Raw genomic sequence first — 14,653 nt, forward strand, 5'->3', positions numbered from 1 at the left:
TCCAAAGTAAAGTGGTGCACATGATATGCATAAGTAGCTCAAATCTGTTTTTTTTTAATGATTTGCAACTAATAGCCTGGAAAATCCTGAAGACCTATGTCAGTATAATGGTGTGGGTATGGCATAATGCCGATTTGCACTGCAAAAGATTGATGAAGCTCAAACATAAGTGTTTTATGGCTGTTTTTACTCAATGCCCAAATATTCTTGATCTTTTACTTGATTCTGCAAAGCCTCTGCCAAAAGCTTCTGCCACTAATGTAGCTCCAAATTTCATACAAAAGTGCAGCTCATGCAAACTTTCTGAATTTACACCCATTTTGAGAAGGCAGTAGTAATTTTTTATCAATAATTTAGGCACAATGGAACCCAAAATTATCTTTCTGGTGCTTTAAGGCAAAATTTCAGCCCTTCCTAAAGATTTCTCACCACTGAGGCCTAAATTACATTGGACTGAATTTTACACTATGGTTGGGGTCCCTGCTATTTAACAGCCTTTGGACTGTTAATTGGCTTGAGGGAGGCCTGCTGTCCCCTTCCAAGAAGAAGCCAAACCTCTAAGAGCTACCAGCCTCTCTTGTGCCAGCAGCACCACTGGAAGCGGTGGCAACTGCTGGGGCTCCAACAGTCCCTAGGAAGGCCTTCAGTGATTTAGCTTAGACTAGTAGTCCAGGGTCTCATTAGGTCCAGGCTGGCAGGCCCCAGATTAGGGGGCAGGGGATGATGGGTCATGGGGGGTGGGGAACCTTGGGGGCTGGTGCACACATTGTGGGGGGCCTCCGATGGGCACATGGGCTTCACCTGGGGCACTGGACACTTGATGCAGGCCTCCCCATTGGTGGTTAAAATCCCAGTGGAGATATGTGAAGGTCCTTAATTGGTCATTATATTGGCCACTTAAGGGCTCTAATCAGCCCATGGATGAACTGGCGGCACAACACCTCTCCCGCCACTGGTAAAATTGCAGAGTGAGACAGGGTGTTAGGTGGTGAGCACAGTCTGCCATTCACGCTCCATCAATATCCGCCCCCCACCACCCCCACTGCCCAGGGCCATAAAACTCCAGCCTTATATGTGCCTTTGATGCCATCCTTATGGCAGCGGATTGATTTGCATTAAAAATTGAAAGACTTCCACAGTTGTGTTGCCCATTTTCCAATAGTGTAAATTGTTGCGCTCTTTGAAATTTAGCATTCTTGCGTCTGTCCTGTTAAGTGCAAGACAACAAGCTTAAACTCGTTTTTTTGCACAATACTCAAGTTCTGTATTACCAAGCAACTAAATATAACATTCAAATTATATACAAGAAACTACTTTTTGACCCATGCCAGCAGGAAAACAGTTGAAATAAAAAATAAATTCTATGGGAACAAGATGAGGTTGCAGAGAATTTTCTACCACCTTTCATTTCAAGATATCGTTCATTATACATAAAATGGAAAATGCTGGAAATACACAGCAGGTGATCCACTATCTGCAGAAAGAATTGATTCAAGTTTTGAGTGCTCTGACAAAGGGTGTTGGAATTGCAAGTTCGCTTTACAGGTGTGGACTGCCCTGCTGTGAATTTCCAAAATGTTCTGATTTCATTTCAGGATTCTAGCATTTACACTTTTATTTAAAAAAAACCTGTTCACTAAGTAAATTTGAGGGTTTCTTGTAGCAATCTCTCAAGAGTTATTGAGTTGGCATTTCCTAGAAAATGGTTCCATCGAAAAAACATATTTGTGTTATTGAGTCTGTTTTCCAGTGCAAATGTCTCAGGAAATTATGGCATAAATGAGTTATACCACTATTTACACAACAACTACTAAAATTTATATAGTGGCTTTAACTTAATAAAATATCCCAAGTTGATTCACAGGTGCATTATACAATAAAATATAATATTGAGCAATATTAAGTCATATGACCGAAAGTAGGTAATAAGGAGTACCTTAAAGGAGAAAAGTGAGGTGTCGGGAGGAAATTCCAAAGCTTGAGGCCTAGGCAACTGAAGACATGGCCACTAAAATGGTGGAGCAATTAAAATTGAGGAGGCAATAAAGGCCAGAATCAGAAGAGTGCAGATTTCTTGGAGGATTGTGGGGCTGGAGGAGATTACAGAGTTAGGAGGGGAAGGCCATGGAGGGATTTGAAGACAAGGATGGGACTTTTAAAATCAAGATGTTGCTAGCCAATGTTGATCAGTGAGCACAAGGATGAGATGGGAATGGGACTTCTTGTGAGTTAACACACAAGCAGCAGAGTTTTGGATTACCTTAATTTTATGGACAGTAGAATGTAGGAGGCTAGCCAGGAGAGTTTTGGGACACTCCAGTCTAGAGGTAACAAAGGCATTAATTCAAATAACAGATGAGCAAAAAGAGGAGCATAACATTCTGAGATCTTTACACCAAAACCTTCAGCAAAACTGTAAAAAGTTGATTCCTGTACGGTTCAATGTTTGATTTTGAGAGTCTGGTAACTGATCTATGCTCACTGTGCTTGACTGATTAAATTTACCCGTTTTGAGAAGGCAGAAAATTTTCAACTATATATTTAGGCACAATGGAACTCAAAATCATATTTCTGGTGCTTTACTGCAATTTTTTCAGCAGTTCTTAAAGATTTCTTGTCAGTGAGACCTAAATTACATTGGGCTAAATCTTACACTGGGCATGAGGTCCCTGCTATTTAACACCAATTGGACTGTCAGCTGGACAGTTAATAAGCCTGGGTGTGGATTTTGAGCAAGTTAACACTAAGGGCAGGATTTTCCCATCAGCGAGCGGGGGGTGGGGCCCACTCACTGATGCATAAAATGACGCGCGGCGACGTCAGGCTGAACTCCCGATGTCACCATGCCCCATTTAAATTTTCAGGTAGGCGGGGGTGCAGCAAAACCAGCTGCGCGCCTGCCGACCTGTCAATGGCCAATTGAGGCCATTGACAGAGTCATTGAAGCAATTAATGGACGTGCCCATCCAACCTTAAGGTTGGTGGGCAGGCCAGGAGCCCTGGTGGGCTTCAGAAAAAGCATGAAACCTCATCCATGGGTGGGATAAGGTTGCCTGTAGGTTTTGACAAATTTAATTAAAGTTTTTTTAAAGTTATGGACATGTCCCAACTCATGTAACACATGAGGGGACTTGTCAGGGAATTTTTTTCTTCTTTTTCTTAATGTTTTTGACAGTAGAAGCAATCTCCCTGAGGCAGCACTTAGCCTCAAGGAGATGACAGCACTCTTTTGTGCGCATGCATCAAAGAGCACAGTCTCAGGTTTAGGGATGTCCCCGCCACCCCCCCCCCCCCCCCCCCCCCCCCCCCCACCACCCACCCCCAGCCTGCCCGGGAGCACATAGTGCTTCCATGTGGACGTCACACTGGGTGGGCCTTAATTGCCTGCCCACGTAAAATGGCGGCGTGTCCCTAATCGGGGGCACCGATTGGAGGTGCGCCTGTGCACGCCCGCACTTCAACTTCACCCTCAACGGGGTGGAAAATCCTGCCCTAAGAGCTGGAGTTCGGATAAGCATGAGTGCAGACATTTTGTAATTGTACAGATATTTTTAATTTTCTTGTAAACTCCTTTTAACCAGTTGCACACTTAGAAGCTAGTGTCACCTCTGCATTACTCTAAGATATATAAAATGTACAACAATTATAATGGGTGGAATTTTCAATGCCCATTGGTAGCGGGCGTGTTTGGTGGTGTGAGCGTGCAATATGGCGAGAAGGCTAAAAATCGGTTTCACGGCATTGTGAAACCAGTTTGCAATCATCCATTCTGCCCATCAATGGTGGGCCGCATTTCCTGGCATCGGAGGTCGGGAATTTCATTGCAATACATCTGCACATCATTATAAGCCCAGCCCGCTGGAATCATCCCTGCACATTGGATCATCTGAGCACATTGATGAACTGTGTTTCATAATTGTACATAAGCGACATGCACCTGGCAAGCTGCAGTTCACTTGGGACTTCAAGGTTTGTCTGCCTAGCTTGTTTCAGGCAGCACTCACAGTCATCAGCGCCAGGCTTCACAGACTGCACCACATCACTTTTAGAAGGACTCACAGGCATGTCTCTACCCAACAGACCAGCCATAAGGTGAGGGTGGCATTTCAATGGCTGCAGGGCTGGGGCCTGCTTGGGAAGGGGATGAAGTGGCCTCATGCAAGGGAAGAGGCTGCAGGGTGAGGGCTGTACTGCAAAAGGGGGCTATTTCAGGGTGCGTGTAGGGGCACAAGTTGATCTGTGCAAGTGGCCTCAAGATGGTGAGGGCTGAGGAGGCAGTCTCCAGAAGAGATGAAGCCAGATGGAAATATGAGGATGTGTGTGTGAGAGAATGAGTGGTGATGTCCCTTGAGCTGGCAGTGAGTGAAATGCCAGTGAATGTGTGATGGGCTTGAGTGTGTGAGTTTAGTGATGAGATGGTTGCCTTACACTAGCCACATGGATGAGATCATTCATCCTCTTTCTGCATTGGATGGCCAACCACTTCTGTGCAGCGTTGGCATTGATCACCACTGCCATTGTCCACCAAGCCCGAGTGGTGAGATTGCTGCCCTTCCTGCAGCCAGAGTGGGTAGAGGACATCATGGTAGGTCTCCACGCCGTCCAAATGGCATCCCAGGGATGCATCACTGAATTGGGGGGGTCTGCATTCTTCTTGCTTTTCCGGGCCAGGTCTTCTGTGCGGCAGACCTAGGTTGGAAGCACTAAGAGGTGTGCACGTGGCTGCACTTTAAATATGGCACTCGGTGGGAGGAATCAGTGAGGTGACAGCGTTGCGAGCAAATGAGAGCCTAGCCAGCATTCAAATGGCATGTTGCCCGGCGGGATTGGGATGATACAACGTGAAAAGCCGCCATTGCGGCCGGCGGGTGAAACATTCTTTTTCCCAATCGCTATCCACTTAGCGCAAATCTGGGATGATTTTGCCCTATAACTCTGCACCCATACCCATTCCCCATTCAAGACAATAGTGATTGTAAATTTCCAAGATTTACACCAGTTTCTGGACACCATCACTTAGGTTGAAAAACCATGCTGCAGGCCTGCCTGTGGACACCTGCCAGCAAAGTCACCAATGGCTCTCCCACGATCTAAACTGGGTGGAAGTTTATGTTTATGTTTATAGTCGGGAATTGATCCCTCCTCTGTTCCTGAGGTCTTTAAATTTAGTCTGTCCTGCCATTCAGTCTTATGGATGTCTGATGTGAATATTTTCATGACCCCCATTCTTAACATATCCAAAAGGTCAAAGGATTGCAACGACTTTGTCATTAAACATTCCCCTATTCTCTACTATTATGGACGGTGTGTCGCTTAATAATTACATTTGGTTGGTTTTGGTAGAACACCATTGGCTGGGCCGCCTTTGCTCACTCCGCTGAAGTCGTGATTTTCCCCGAGACATTTGGGAGTGAAATCGGTGAGCGGGGCAGTGCAAGTTGAAACGTGCGTCACTGATCATCCAGCTGTATTTTTCTTAAGTACGTTTTGTTTCATCAACAGGGACTTGTTGAGAAAACGTTTTGCTAAGGTGGTTTTACTAGGATAGCATCAATGAAAACATGCCATGGCAACAATTGCGGTTTGTTGTTATTTTTGTCCAGCTTTTTCTCAGTTGTGTGCAAGGATGGACGTGCACCGGTTTTTCAAGAATAAGCAGAGGATAGATACAGTGACATTTCTAAGATGAGGTGACCAGCTCTGGGTTTCCCCGCCCCCCGCCATCACCCTTACCTTGTGCAGTCAGAGAGGATAGAAAGTATTGGACACATTCCCAGTTGTATCCAACTCCGCGGCACACCTTCTAGTTAAGGTACAGAATATGTACACACACACACACACACACACGGAAAACTCTTCGGGAGAAAATTGCTGGGCGGCCGCTCGACGCTCACAGTACGCCGGCCTCTTCTCCACCAAATGCCCCGGCGATTTCTCTCGAAAGATACACAGCCTGCGAAGATATTACTGCTTATCGACTGCCATCAACTGTTGTTTGTTTACATGATCCGTGACCTTAAGCGCTAAAGTAAACCAGCCACAGAGAGCGACTTCACAGCGAATATTATAACCCTCAGATTCAATCGCACTCCCTCTCCTCTCATGTACATTGTGGATGTGTTTACTTTAAAATTATAGTTAAGACAGCATCATTTTGTTAGTTTTATCTTAGATTGAAGGTTCAGATTTTACATTTTTAGGGAGGGAATAAAGAAATGAAGCCTGGAAAAAACACACCGGCTGTACCTTATTTACAAAATGTGCATCGACTCACCCGTCTTATCAATAAAGAACTGTCTTAGTGATGTTTTCGGTAATGGCCCTATTTTCTAATTGCACTTTTGTGGTAATTGGGTGGCATTTTAAAACGTTTCCAATCGCCACAACTGCTTATTAAACATAACTTTTATGCGTGTTTTTTTATGAGGGGGGGGGGTGCGTGTTTGTAAAATTGCGAAGAGAAAATGTAAATGCCTGAGAGGACATGAAGTCACCATCATGACTTTGTATTTATTTTAAAGTTGGATTCTGAAAAGATGATAAATTTGGCTGTGGAGAAGTGCTACTTTATTTCACGTTACGCGGTAATAATGATGATAATCTCAGGCAGCAGCTCAGTATTTTTCGACAAGAGGAAGCTGAGCGTCTCGGAGCTGTCACATGAGGATCTGTGGAAGAGAAAAGGGGGGAGGGGGGGTGCGGTGGTGATGAAGCGCTGAGGTGAATCCGGGAGGTGTTTATTTTGGGGAGAGTGTGTTCGTGCGGGGAGGTGTTGGCGGGAGGACGCTCTGCCTTTAAACAGCGAGGGTTGTCTGGTTCACCTGGAGCTCCAGTTCCCCCCTCACTCACTCACTCACATACACTCACACACACGCCGTGTGTCCGCGCCACCTCCTGGACACCGGCTCTACATCGGGGGAACAAGTCGAGGAGAAGCGGTGTGTGAGGATAGGAGGAGGAGGCGGCGGAGATCCCCGGGCTCGCTCGGTTCAAAACACCTCTTAATTTTTGTTCACCCCCCTCCCCTCCCTGACCCCCCACCGCCACTTCATTCCCTCCACCCCCCCCCCCCCCCCCCTTCTATTGTGTGGCACCGGCAGCCGCGGGCATGGCTCTCCGAGCCGCCTTGCAAGCGATCCTCGGCTGCCTGCTCACCACCGCTTCGGCCGAGATCTCCAAGGAGGGCGGCTGCAAAGTGAAGACGGTGACCGTGTCCACCCTGCCCGTGCTCCGGGAGAACGACATCAGCTTCCACGGGGCGCTGGCGGCAGAGTCCAAGCTCTTCCTCTTCGTCCGGAACGACCTGCCGGGCGAGATCTTGGTGGTGGACGACCTGGAGAACACCGAGCTACCTTACTTCACCCTGGGTAAGTTCGGCTGTGGGGCTGCAGCACTGGGGGAAGGCGAGAGGGAGGGAGGGGGCACCAAGAGTGGGGGAATCCTTTCAGAAAACGCCTTTTCAACTACTTTTTTTGGGGGTGCCAAGAAATGCTCTGCTTCGATCAGATCTCCTTACATGTTGGGGGGGGGGGGATGTGGGGATGTGGTGGTGATGCATTTCAAACAGCAAGTGTACTGGGATCAGACTTTTTGTCGTTTTTGTAGTGAATGAATTGGGAAGGGAGATGGCATGAAATCTGCTGATAGTCACAGTCACAATTGAAGATATGGGTTGTGACAGGGTCGACTGAGAGAGAGAGGCAAATCAAGATCTTGGTGCATTGTGTCTTTGGATTATTCCTATAATGTGGGTGCCTGCTGTCATGAAATAGCATTGACCCTGCGAGTATCACTGGCTTGCAGTCGGGACGCGGCTTGTGCTAAAGTGCATTGCATGCTCCCATGCCGAGAAATGTGATGACTTTTTCCTGCTAACGCACCTCCTTCTCAAAGCTTGCAATGGGTGCACCCCGAGTGGGATAGATGGTGATTCGAGGTCCTATTGCCCGCGGCCTTTTTGGCGGCGGAAAAATAAAGTATATGATCTGCCCCCACGTCCTATGAATGAAAAACGACGAAAAATGAAATGTAAATCACGGTGGCATGGGCATGATTTCCAAAATTGTAGTCCTCGCGGTTCATACACTTGAGTGCAGACTTGTTTGTTTGCGAGGGTTTTAATTGGGATTCTTGTTTGGTGTCATGTGTAATTCTGCTTTTTCAGTGTGTTTAGATCGAAATCGGCAAAATCAAACTACCAGATAACAGAACAAAGTAGTGGGTCCTGAACACTGAGAGCTCGGTGTTAATAAGTTCAGAATACTTACTTTCGGTGTTTCTCAAAGTTCATTTCAGATCAATTAACGCCTCCACAAAAATGGAAATGAATTTCGACGAATGTGCTGTAATTTTGGATGTTACCGTAACTGTAATTTCAGGATCATTGAGAAGTGTTGGATTCAATGTTTTTTTTTCAATTGAGAGAAAACAGCCTGAAAAACAATGGTCCAAAGATTTCCTCTGTGCACCTAGGTGTAGTCAGCTCATAAAGTTGCTTATTTCAAACGCATTGATAGATTTTCCTAACGCACGGAGGGAATCTCCCTTCTATGCCTTGCTGTCAATGGCAATAAATCTTTTCAGTGTAGTTTTTTCTGGTAATTGTCAAATATAAGAAAATAGAGTTTGCCAAAGACTTTGGAACTTATGCAACTATCATTATTGAATGTTCCAAGTACTTCAAGTCAACGAAGCACTTATTGAAATGTGGCTACTACACTAATGTAGGGGAATGTAGAATCCAATTTATGCATTGCAATGTCCTGCAATATGATAAATGACCAGATAATCTTTTTGGGTGGTATTGGTTGAAGCACAAATGTTGAGAGGCCAGGGCATTAAGAGAACTCTCCTGCCCTTCTTGAAATGGTGTTTTGGGATCTAAATAGTGTGATGGGATTTTAATATGACATCACCCAATCAAGAGAACAGAAGGGTATGTGGTTTAATTTTGCATCTGAAAGACAACATCTCTGATAGTGCAGCATTCTCTTTGTACTGCAATGAAGTGTGAATAGATTGTGCTCAAATTCTTGTGGAACCATAGCCTTGTGACTCAGAAGTGAGAGTGCTACCACTGAGGCAAAACAAACAACCTCCAAGGCATAAACTTCAGCATGGCTTGTGCTGTTTTAAATGTTTTATTTGTTAATCATAGTTGCTGGCATTAGATGTCAGCCATGCTAGATCAAACGTGCTAGTAAGATGCTTTAAAATTTAATGGGATTGATTGATTGACAGCTGAGTTTTTTGGTTCTGGAAAATAGAAAACAACTTTTCAACTCAAAACTTGAAACAGAAGTTTTGTTAGTTTTGATTAGCACAATGTGAACTAGTTTTCTAAAGTGAATTCTAAAGTGAATAAGTTGGTAGCGTGTGTGTGTGTGGAGGGGGAGGGAGGTTGATTTAGATCCACCCCCTACTTCTGCAATAGTTTCACTCTACATGACTCTCAAACTGGATCATGGTAGAACTCACGTAAGGTAAAGGAAAATGCTGTGGATGCTGGAAATCTGGAATAAAAACAGAAAATGCTGGAAAAACTCAGCAGAAGGGCCAAAACTTCAAAAGAAAGATCATATGGACTCGAAACGTTAACTCTGTTTCTCTCTCCACAGATGCTGTCAGACCTGCTGAATTTTTCCAGCATTTTTTTGTCTCAATTTCTCACAGTTGTTTAAAACATGTCTACACAGTCCCTCTTTAGAACACACTGTTCATTACAGAAAGATCTAATGCATGCTCATCACAACCAGCCCTTTGTTATGTCACAATGCATTTCTTTCCTACATCTTTTATAATCTATTAATTTCCCTGCATTTGATAGAAAGGAACTTACTTCATTTCAGTTCTTTCATTTAGCTTTGGCCTCATGTGATACAGCCCTTTTAAGACTGTTGAATCATTTTTACTAAAATGACAAAGTTGGTCCGTGAAAAGAATTACCTTTTCTCAAACTGGACTCCGTAGTCAAGCTACTTTTATATTAAAGGTGTACAACCAATATGAGGTGCATACCTCTCCTCCCACAGAATAAATAGCTAACTCCTGTGGAACTGATAGCATTGTAGATCTATGAATGCATAGAGCTTGAAATGTACCATCAGATTCAGGGAGAAGCAAGTGCAAGGAAGCTGATCCTATGTTTACATTCTACTAAGGACATGACACTACACCTTAGAGTTCATGGCAATCAGCATTCAAGTAAAATGGGACCACAGCACATGTAAGTCATTGTCTTTAAACCAGAGGGCAACAAGTCATATAACATCCAGTGATGAATTGGAACCCAGACTAATGAAATGAAAACACCCAACTCTGACAGCTGCAAACTTCCCATATAAAAAGAATTCCCCAGGAATGAGTCCAAGCATGGGAAAACAGGGATGATTCAATGAGTGGTAATTTCACTCAGAGTGGTTGTTGTGAGAAATAGAAATGTCACTCTGGTGGTGTTGGGGTTAATGCACTTGTTGGGGCAATGCTATACTCTCAATCTAACCAATACTGCATCTCACTGGGGAATGTTTGAAGCTATTATGATGTGTAAGGAAAAAAATAATAATGTATTGCTAATAATTCTCTGACCATGAAAACAAAATTTTGATTTAAGTTTAAAACAATCGCATATTCAGTGTTACAAGCATAGAAGTGCTCCAAAGTTTAATATTGCAGTGCTGATTCACATTGACAGAATCCCTGATTGTTTCTCCATAAATTGGACTAATAAATATTCTTATACTATGTTTTCATAACAAGCACTGAATTTTATGCTAATAATGCAACAATAATTTGAGTATCATACACTGAATCTGGAGAGATTCTGAAAATGCGGCAGAATCTATACAGCATACCATAGCCTTATGACCTCTGAAAGAAGAGAAGGATCTGGAGTTCAGAATCTGATTGCCAGAGACAGACTAAGGGAGGTTCAATCATTTTCCCTTCCTTTTAATCCAAGGCAACTGTTGTGCATGTTTTTTTCTTACTCATACACCAAGACTGCCACAGTTGCATGATTTCCTGGAAATAATTATATAATACATTAGTTTAAACTGGACGCAAGAAATAAATTTATGATGCTTAATGGAGCAGGGGTTGGTTGGTGGTTAGTTTTCTGTCTAATTTCAAAATTGGTTCCCTCTTGCCAGAATCTAAAACACACTTCGGCATTTTGTGCTTCGTGCAATTGATGAAATGGACAAATTGAAGGGCTTAAGATGCATTACAAATTACTGTATTTTCACAACAAATTTTTTGCTTCCACACTTTTCACACTGCAGTTCTTTCATATTCTTGGTCCCATTTTACATGAATGGTGATTGGCATAAACTTTAAGGTGTAGTGTCATGTCCTTAGTAGAATGTAAACATAGTATCAGCTTCTTGCACTTGCTTCTCTCTGAATCTGATGGTACATTTCAAGAGCTATGCATTCATGGATGTACAATGCTATCAGTTCCACAAGAGATAGCTATTTATTCTGTGGGAGGAGAGGTATGCACCTCACATTGGTTGTACACCTTTAGTATAAAATTAACTTGACTATGGAATCCAGTTTGAGAACAGGTAATTCTTTTCACAGGCCAATTTTGTCATTTTAGTAAAAATGATTCAACAGTCTTAAAAGGGCTGTATCACATGAGACCAAAGCTAAATGAAAGAGCTGATACTTTGGACTTCATTGTCTTTTTAAAAAAAAGATAAATTTTGATAAAAACACTTGGATATGAAAATTCAGTGTGCCCTTCCAATTCACTAAATAGCAACTAAATAGCATTCTATTGCCTTAATGGTCTCATGGACAGAGGTGCACGCTAATATAAGGCTATACTGATAAATTCTAATTCTGCTCCCGAGTACGTGCTAAGATAGCTTACCATGTAGAAACAGACGTTAGAAGTGCCCTTGGCGAAGAAGCAGATATATTAGTCATTGTTTCCATTCATGACCTTTGTCTGATAATTGCTGTTGAAAGGTGAGCAAGTGTGAACATTGTATGACAGCACCTTAGGACTTAACTATGATGCTATCAAATGCCAAGTAAATCATTGTCATGTACTGTTTGGGACTTAACTTGAAGAATGACCACCAGGGTGACTTTTTGGAGGCCTGCTGGCGTGAGAAAGTCTCAATGTGAGGACAGAAGACAGCTGGACAACAAAATCTTGAGTCAACTGTAATCCAAGCCCAAAGCAAACATCTGTTTCCAGATGGGTTCTTTGGCTGTCTGCGCTGTTGTGCACAGGTTGTGCAGGTTTCACATTTGTGCTAGTCTTTATTTCTTTCCCTCACAAGGCCTTTGTGTTTATCTTGCAGTAACGCTGGCAACTGATATATTGCATGTTCACAATCTCATCACATGCTGTCAGTGTGAGAATAGAAGTGTACAACATAACTTTATGACAGCATAGTCATTCAAAATAGGATGCCAGTGCATCAGTGATATTGTTCAATACCAATAACTTGTCATTTTTATAACATTGCTTTTTATTCAGGGAGAAGAGGCTTTCTAATTATCATGGTAGAAGCATTTTTGCAGGCCTTGTGGAATTGTTCCAAATAATTTGGTGTGAAACTGACACAGTAGAGGAACCCCAACCATCTGTTTATTCCTTACAAACTACCACCCTTTCACCAACCTCCTTTTCCTCTTCAAGGCCCTTGGGTTATTTCCTCCCAAATCCAGGCCCATGTTTCTTGCAGCTTGAACCTCTCCAATCAGGGTTCCACTCCATACAGCACCAAAATGACCCTAATCAAAGACACAAATGGGATCCCATGTCCAAATCTCTTTTGTCTGTCGCCTACATGCTTGCCTCAATTTTAAAATTCCCACTTTCACTTTCACATTCCAAATTTGGTCTTGCACCACCTCCAGCCCACATTATGATTCAAGAATCTGAACAATTAGAGAATTCTCCTAATTCTGGCCTCTTGTGCATGTGCTACTTCTTTGACACCCCCCCCCCCCCCAACCCCCACCCCCCGCCAAGGTGACCACGCTTTCAGCTGTTTAGGATCTAAGCTCTGAAACCTCCCCCTAAACCACTTCACTTCATCACCCATCTCTCTTCTAAGATGCTCCTTAAAACTATCCCTTTGACCAAGCCTTTGGTCACTTGTCCTAATTTCTGATTATGCTCCTCTGATGTGCCTTGGGAAATGTTGCTATGTTAAAGGTGCTATGAAAGTGCAAGTTGTTGTTGTTTATTTTGTGCTTTTTATGTATTGTATTAAGTTAGTATATTGTAAGTCTACAACAGTCTCATGTGACATATGAACATACATACATATGAATTAAGAGCAGGAGAAGGCCACTCGGCCCCTTGAGCCTGCTCTGCCATTCTATAAGATCAAGGCTAATCTGATTGTAACCTTCATTCCACATTCCTGCTTATCCCCAATAACGTTTCACCACTTGTTTATCAACAATCTATCTAGCTCTGTCTTAGAAATATTCAAAGACTCTACTTCCACTGTCTTATGAGGAAGAGAGTTCCAAAGACTCAGGACCCTCTGTGAGAAAGAAACTCTGCTTATCTTTGTTTTAAATGAACAACCCCTTATTTTTAAACCATGGACCCGAGCTCCAGATTCTCCCACAAGAGGAAATATCCTGTCTGCATGCACTCTGTCAAGACCCCTCGGGATCTTAAACGTTTCAATCAAGTCGCCTCTTACTCTTCTAAACTCCAGTAGATACAAGCCTAACCTGTTCAACTTTTCCTCCCATTCCTTGTATTAGTATAGTAAATCTTCTCTGAACTGCTTATATCTTTCCTTAAATAAGGTGACCATGCTCTACACAGTACTGCAGATGTAGTCTCACCAGTGCCCTGCATCACTAAAGCATAACCTCCCTACCTTTGTAATCAATTCCCCTCGCAATAAATGATAACATTCTATCCTAATTACCTGCTGTACCTGCTTACTAGCCTTTTGTGATTCATGCACCAGGACACCCCGACCCTCTGAATCTCAGAGCTCTGCAACCTCTCACCATTTAGATAATATGCTTCTTTTTATTCTTCCTGCCAAAATGGACAATTTCACATTTTCCCACATTATAGTCCATTTGCAAGATCTTTGCCCAATCACTTAATTTATTTATGTCACTTTGTAGCTTCTTCACATCCTCCTCACAACCTACTTTCCTACCTACTTTTGTGTTGTCAGCAAATTTAGAAACCACACCGTCTGTCCCTTCATCCAAGTCATTTATATAAATTGTAAAAAGCTGAAGCCCCAGTATTGATCCCTGTGGCACACCACATGTTACATCCTGCCAACCAGAAAAAAGGCTACCCTCTGTTGCCTGTTAGCTAGCCAATCTTCTATCCATGCCAATCTGTTACCCCCTACACAATGACATTCCAACACTGATTGACGTAGAAACTAGAGCTCATGATTGGTATTTCAGACAGCTTAATTGAAGTTACAATGAAAAATAAAGGAATACTTATGCGGACATCAGGATCAGTGGGGCTGAGGAGATAAAGAGGATGCTGGAATATATTTTCACTTTTCACATTGTCATAGTTTACAAGCAAGGCTACATTTAAAGCAGTCAGTTTTGCAACCACATTAACAGATGAAATAAGGAATTATGGTAGCATGATGATTTTGTAACTCGCTCAAATGAATCAATAGCA

General features: G+C 43.1%; 1 protein-coding gene across 2 annotated transcripts in view; it reads left to right on the plus strand.

Annotated features, from left to right (window-relative positions):
- The first annotated feature begins 7,108 nt into the window (after positions 1–7,108).
- Positions 7,109–14,653, plus strand: part of LOC121280872 (astrotactin-2-like) — a 1,734,361-nt gene continuing 1,726,816 nt past the window's right edge. For both annotated transcript variants that reach the window (XM_041193192.1, XM_041193193.1), the window contains exon 1: positions 7,109–7,367. In XM_041193192.1, the coding sequence (XP_041049126.1) occupies positions 7,109–7,367 (259 nt within the window). The remainder of the gene's footprint in view (positions 7,368–14,653) is intronic.

The sequence above is a fragment of the Carcharodon carcharias genome, chromosome 8 (genome assembly GCF_017639515.1).
Source record: "Carcharodon carcharias isolate sCarCar2 chromosome 8, sCarCar2.pri, whole genome shotgun sequence".
In the NCBI taxonomy this organism is placed as follows: Eukaryota; Metazoa; Chordata; class Chondrichthyes; order Lamniformes; family Lamnidae; genus Carcharodon; species Carcharodon carcharias.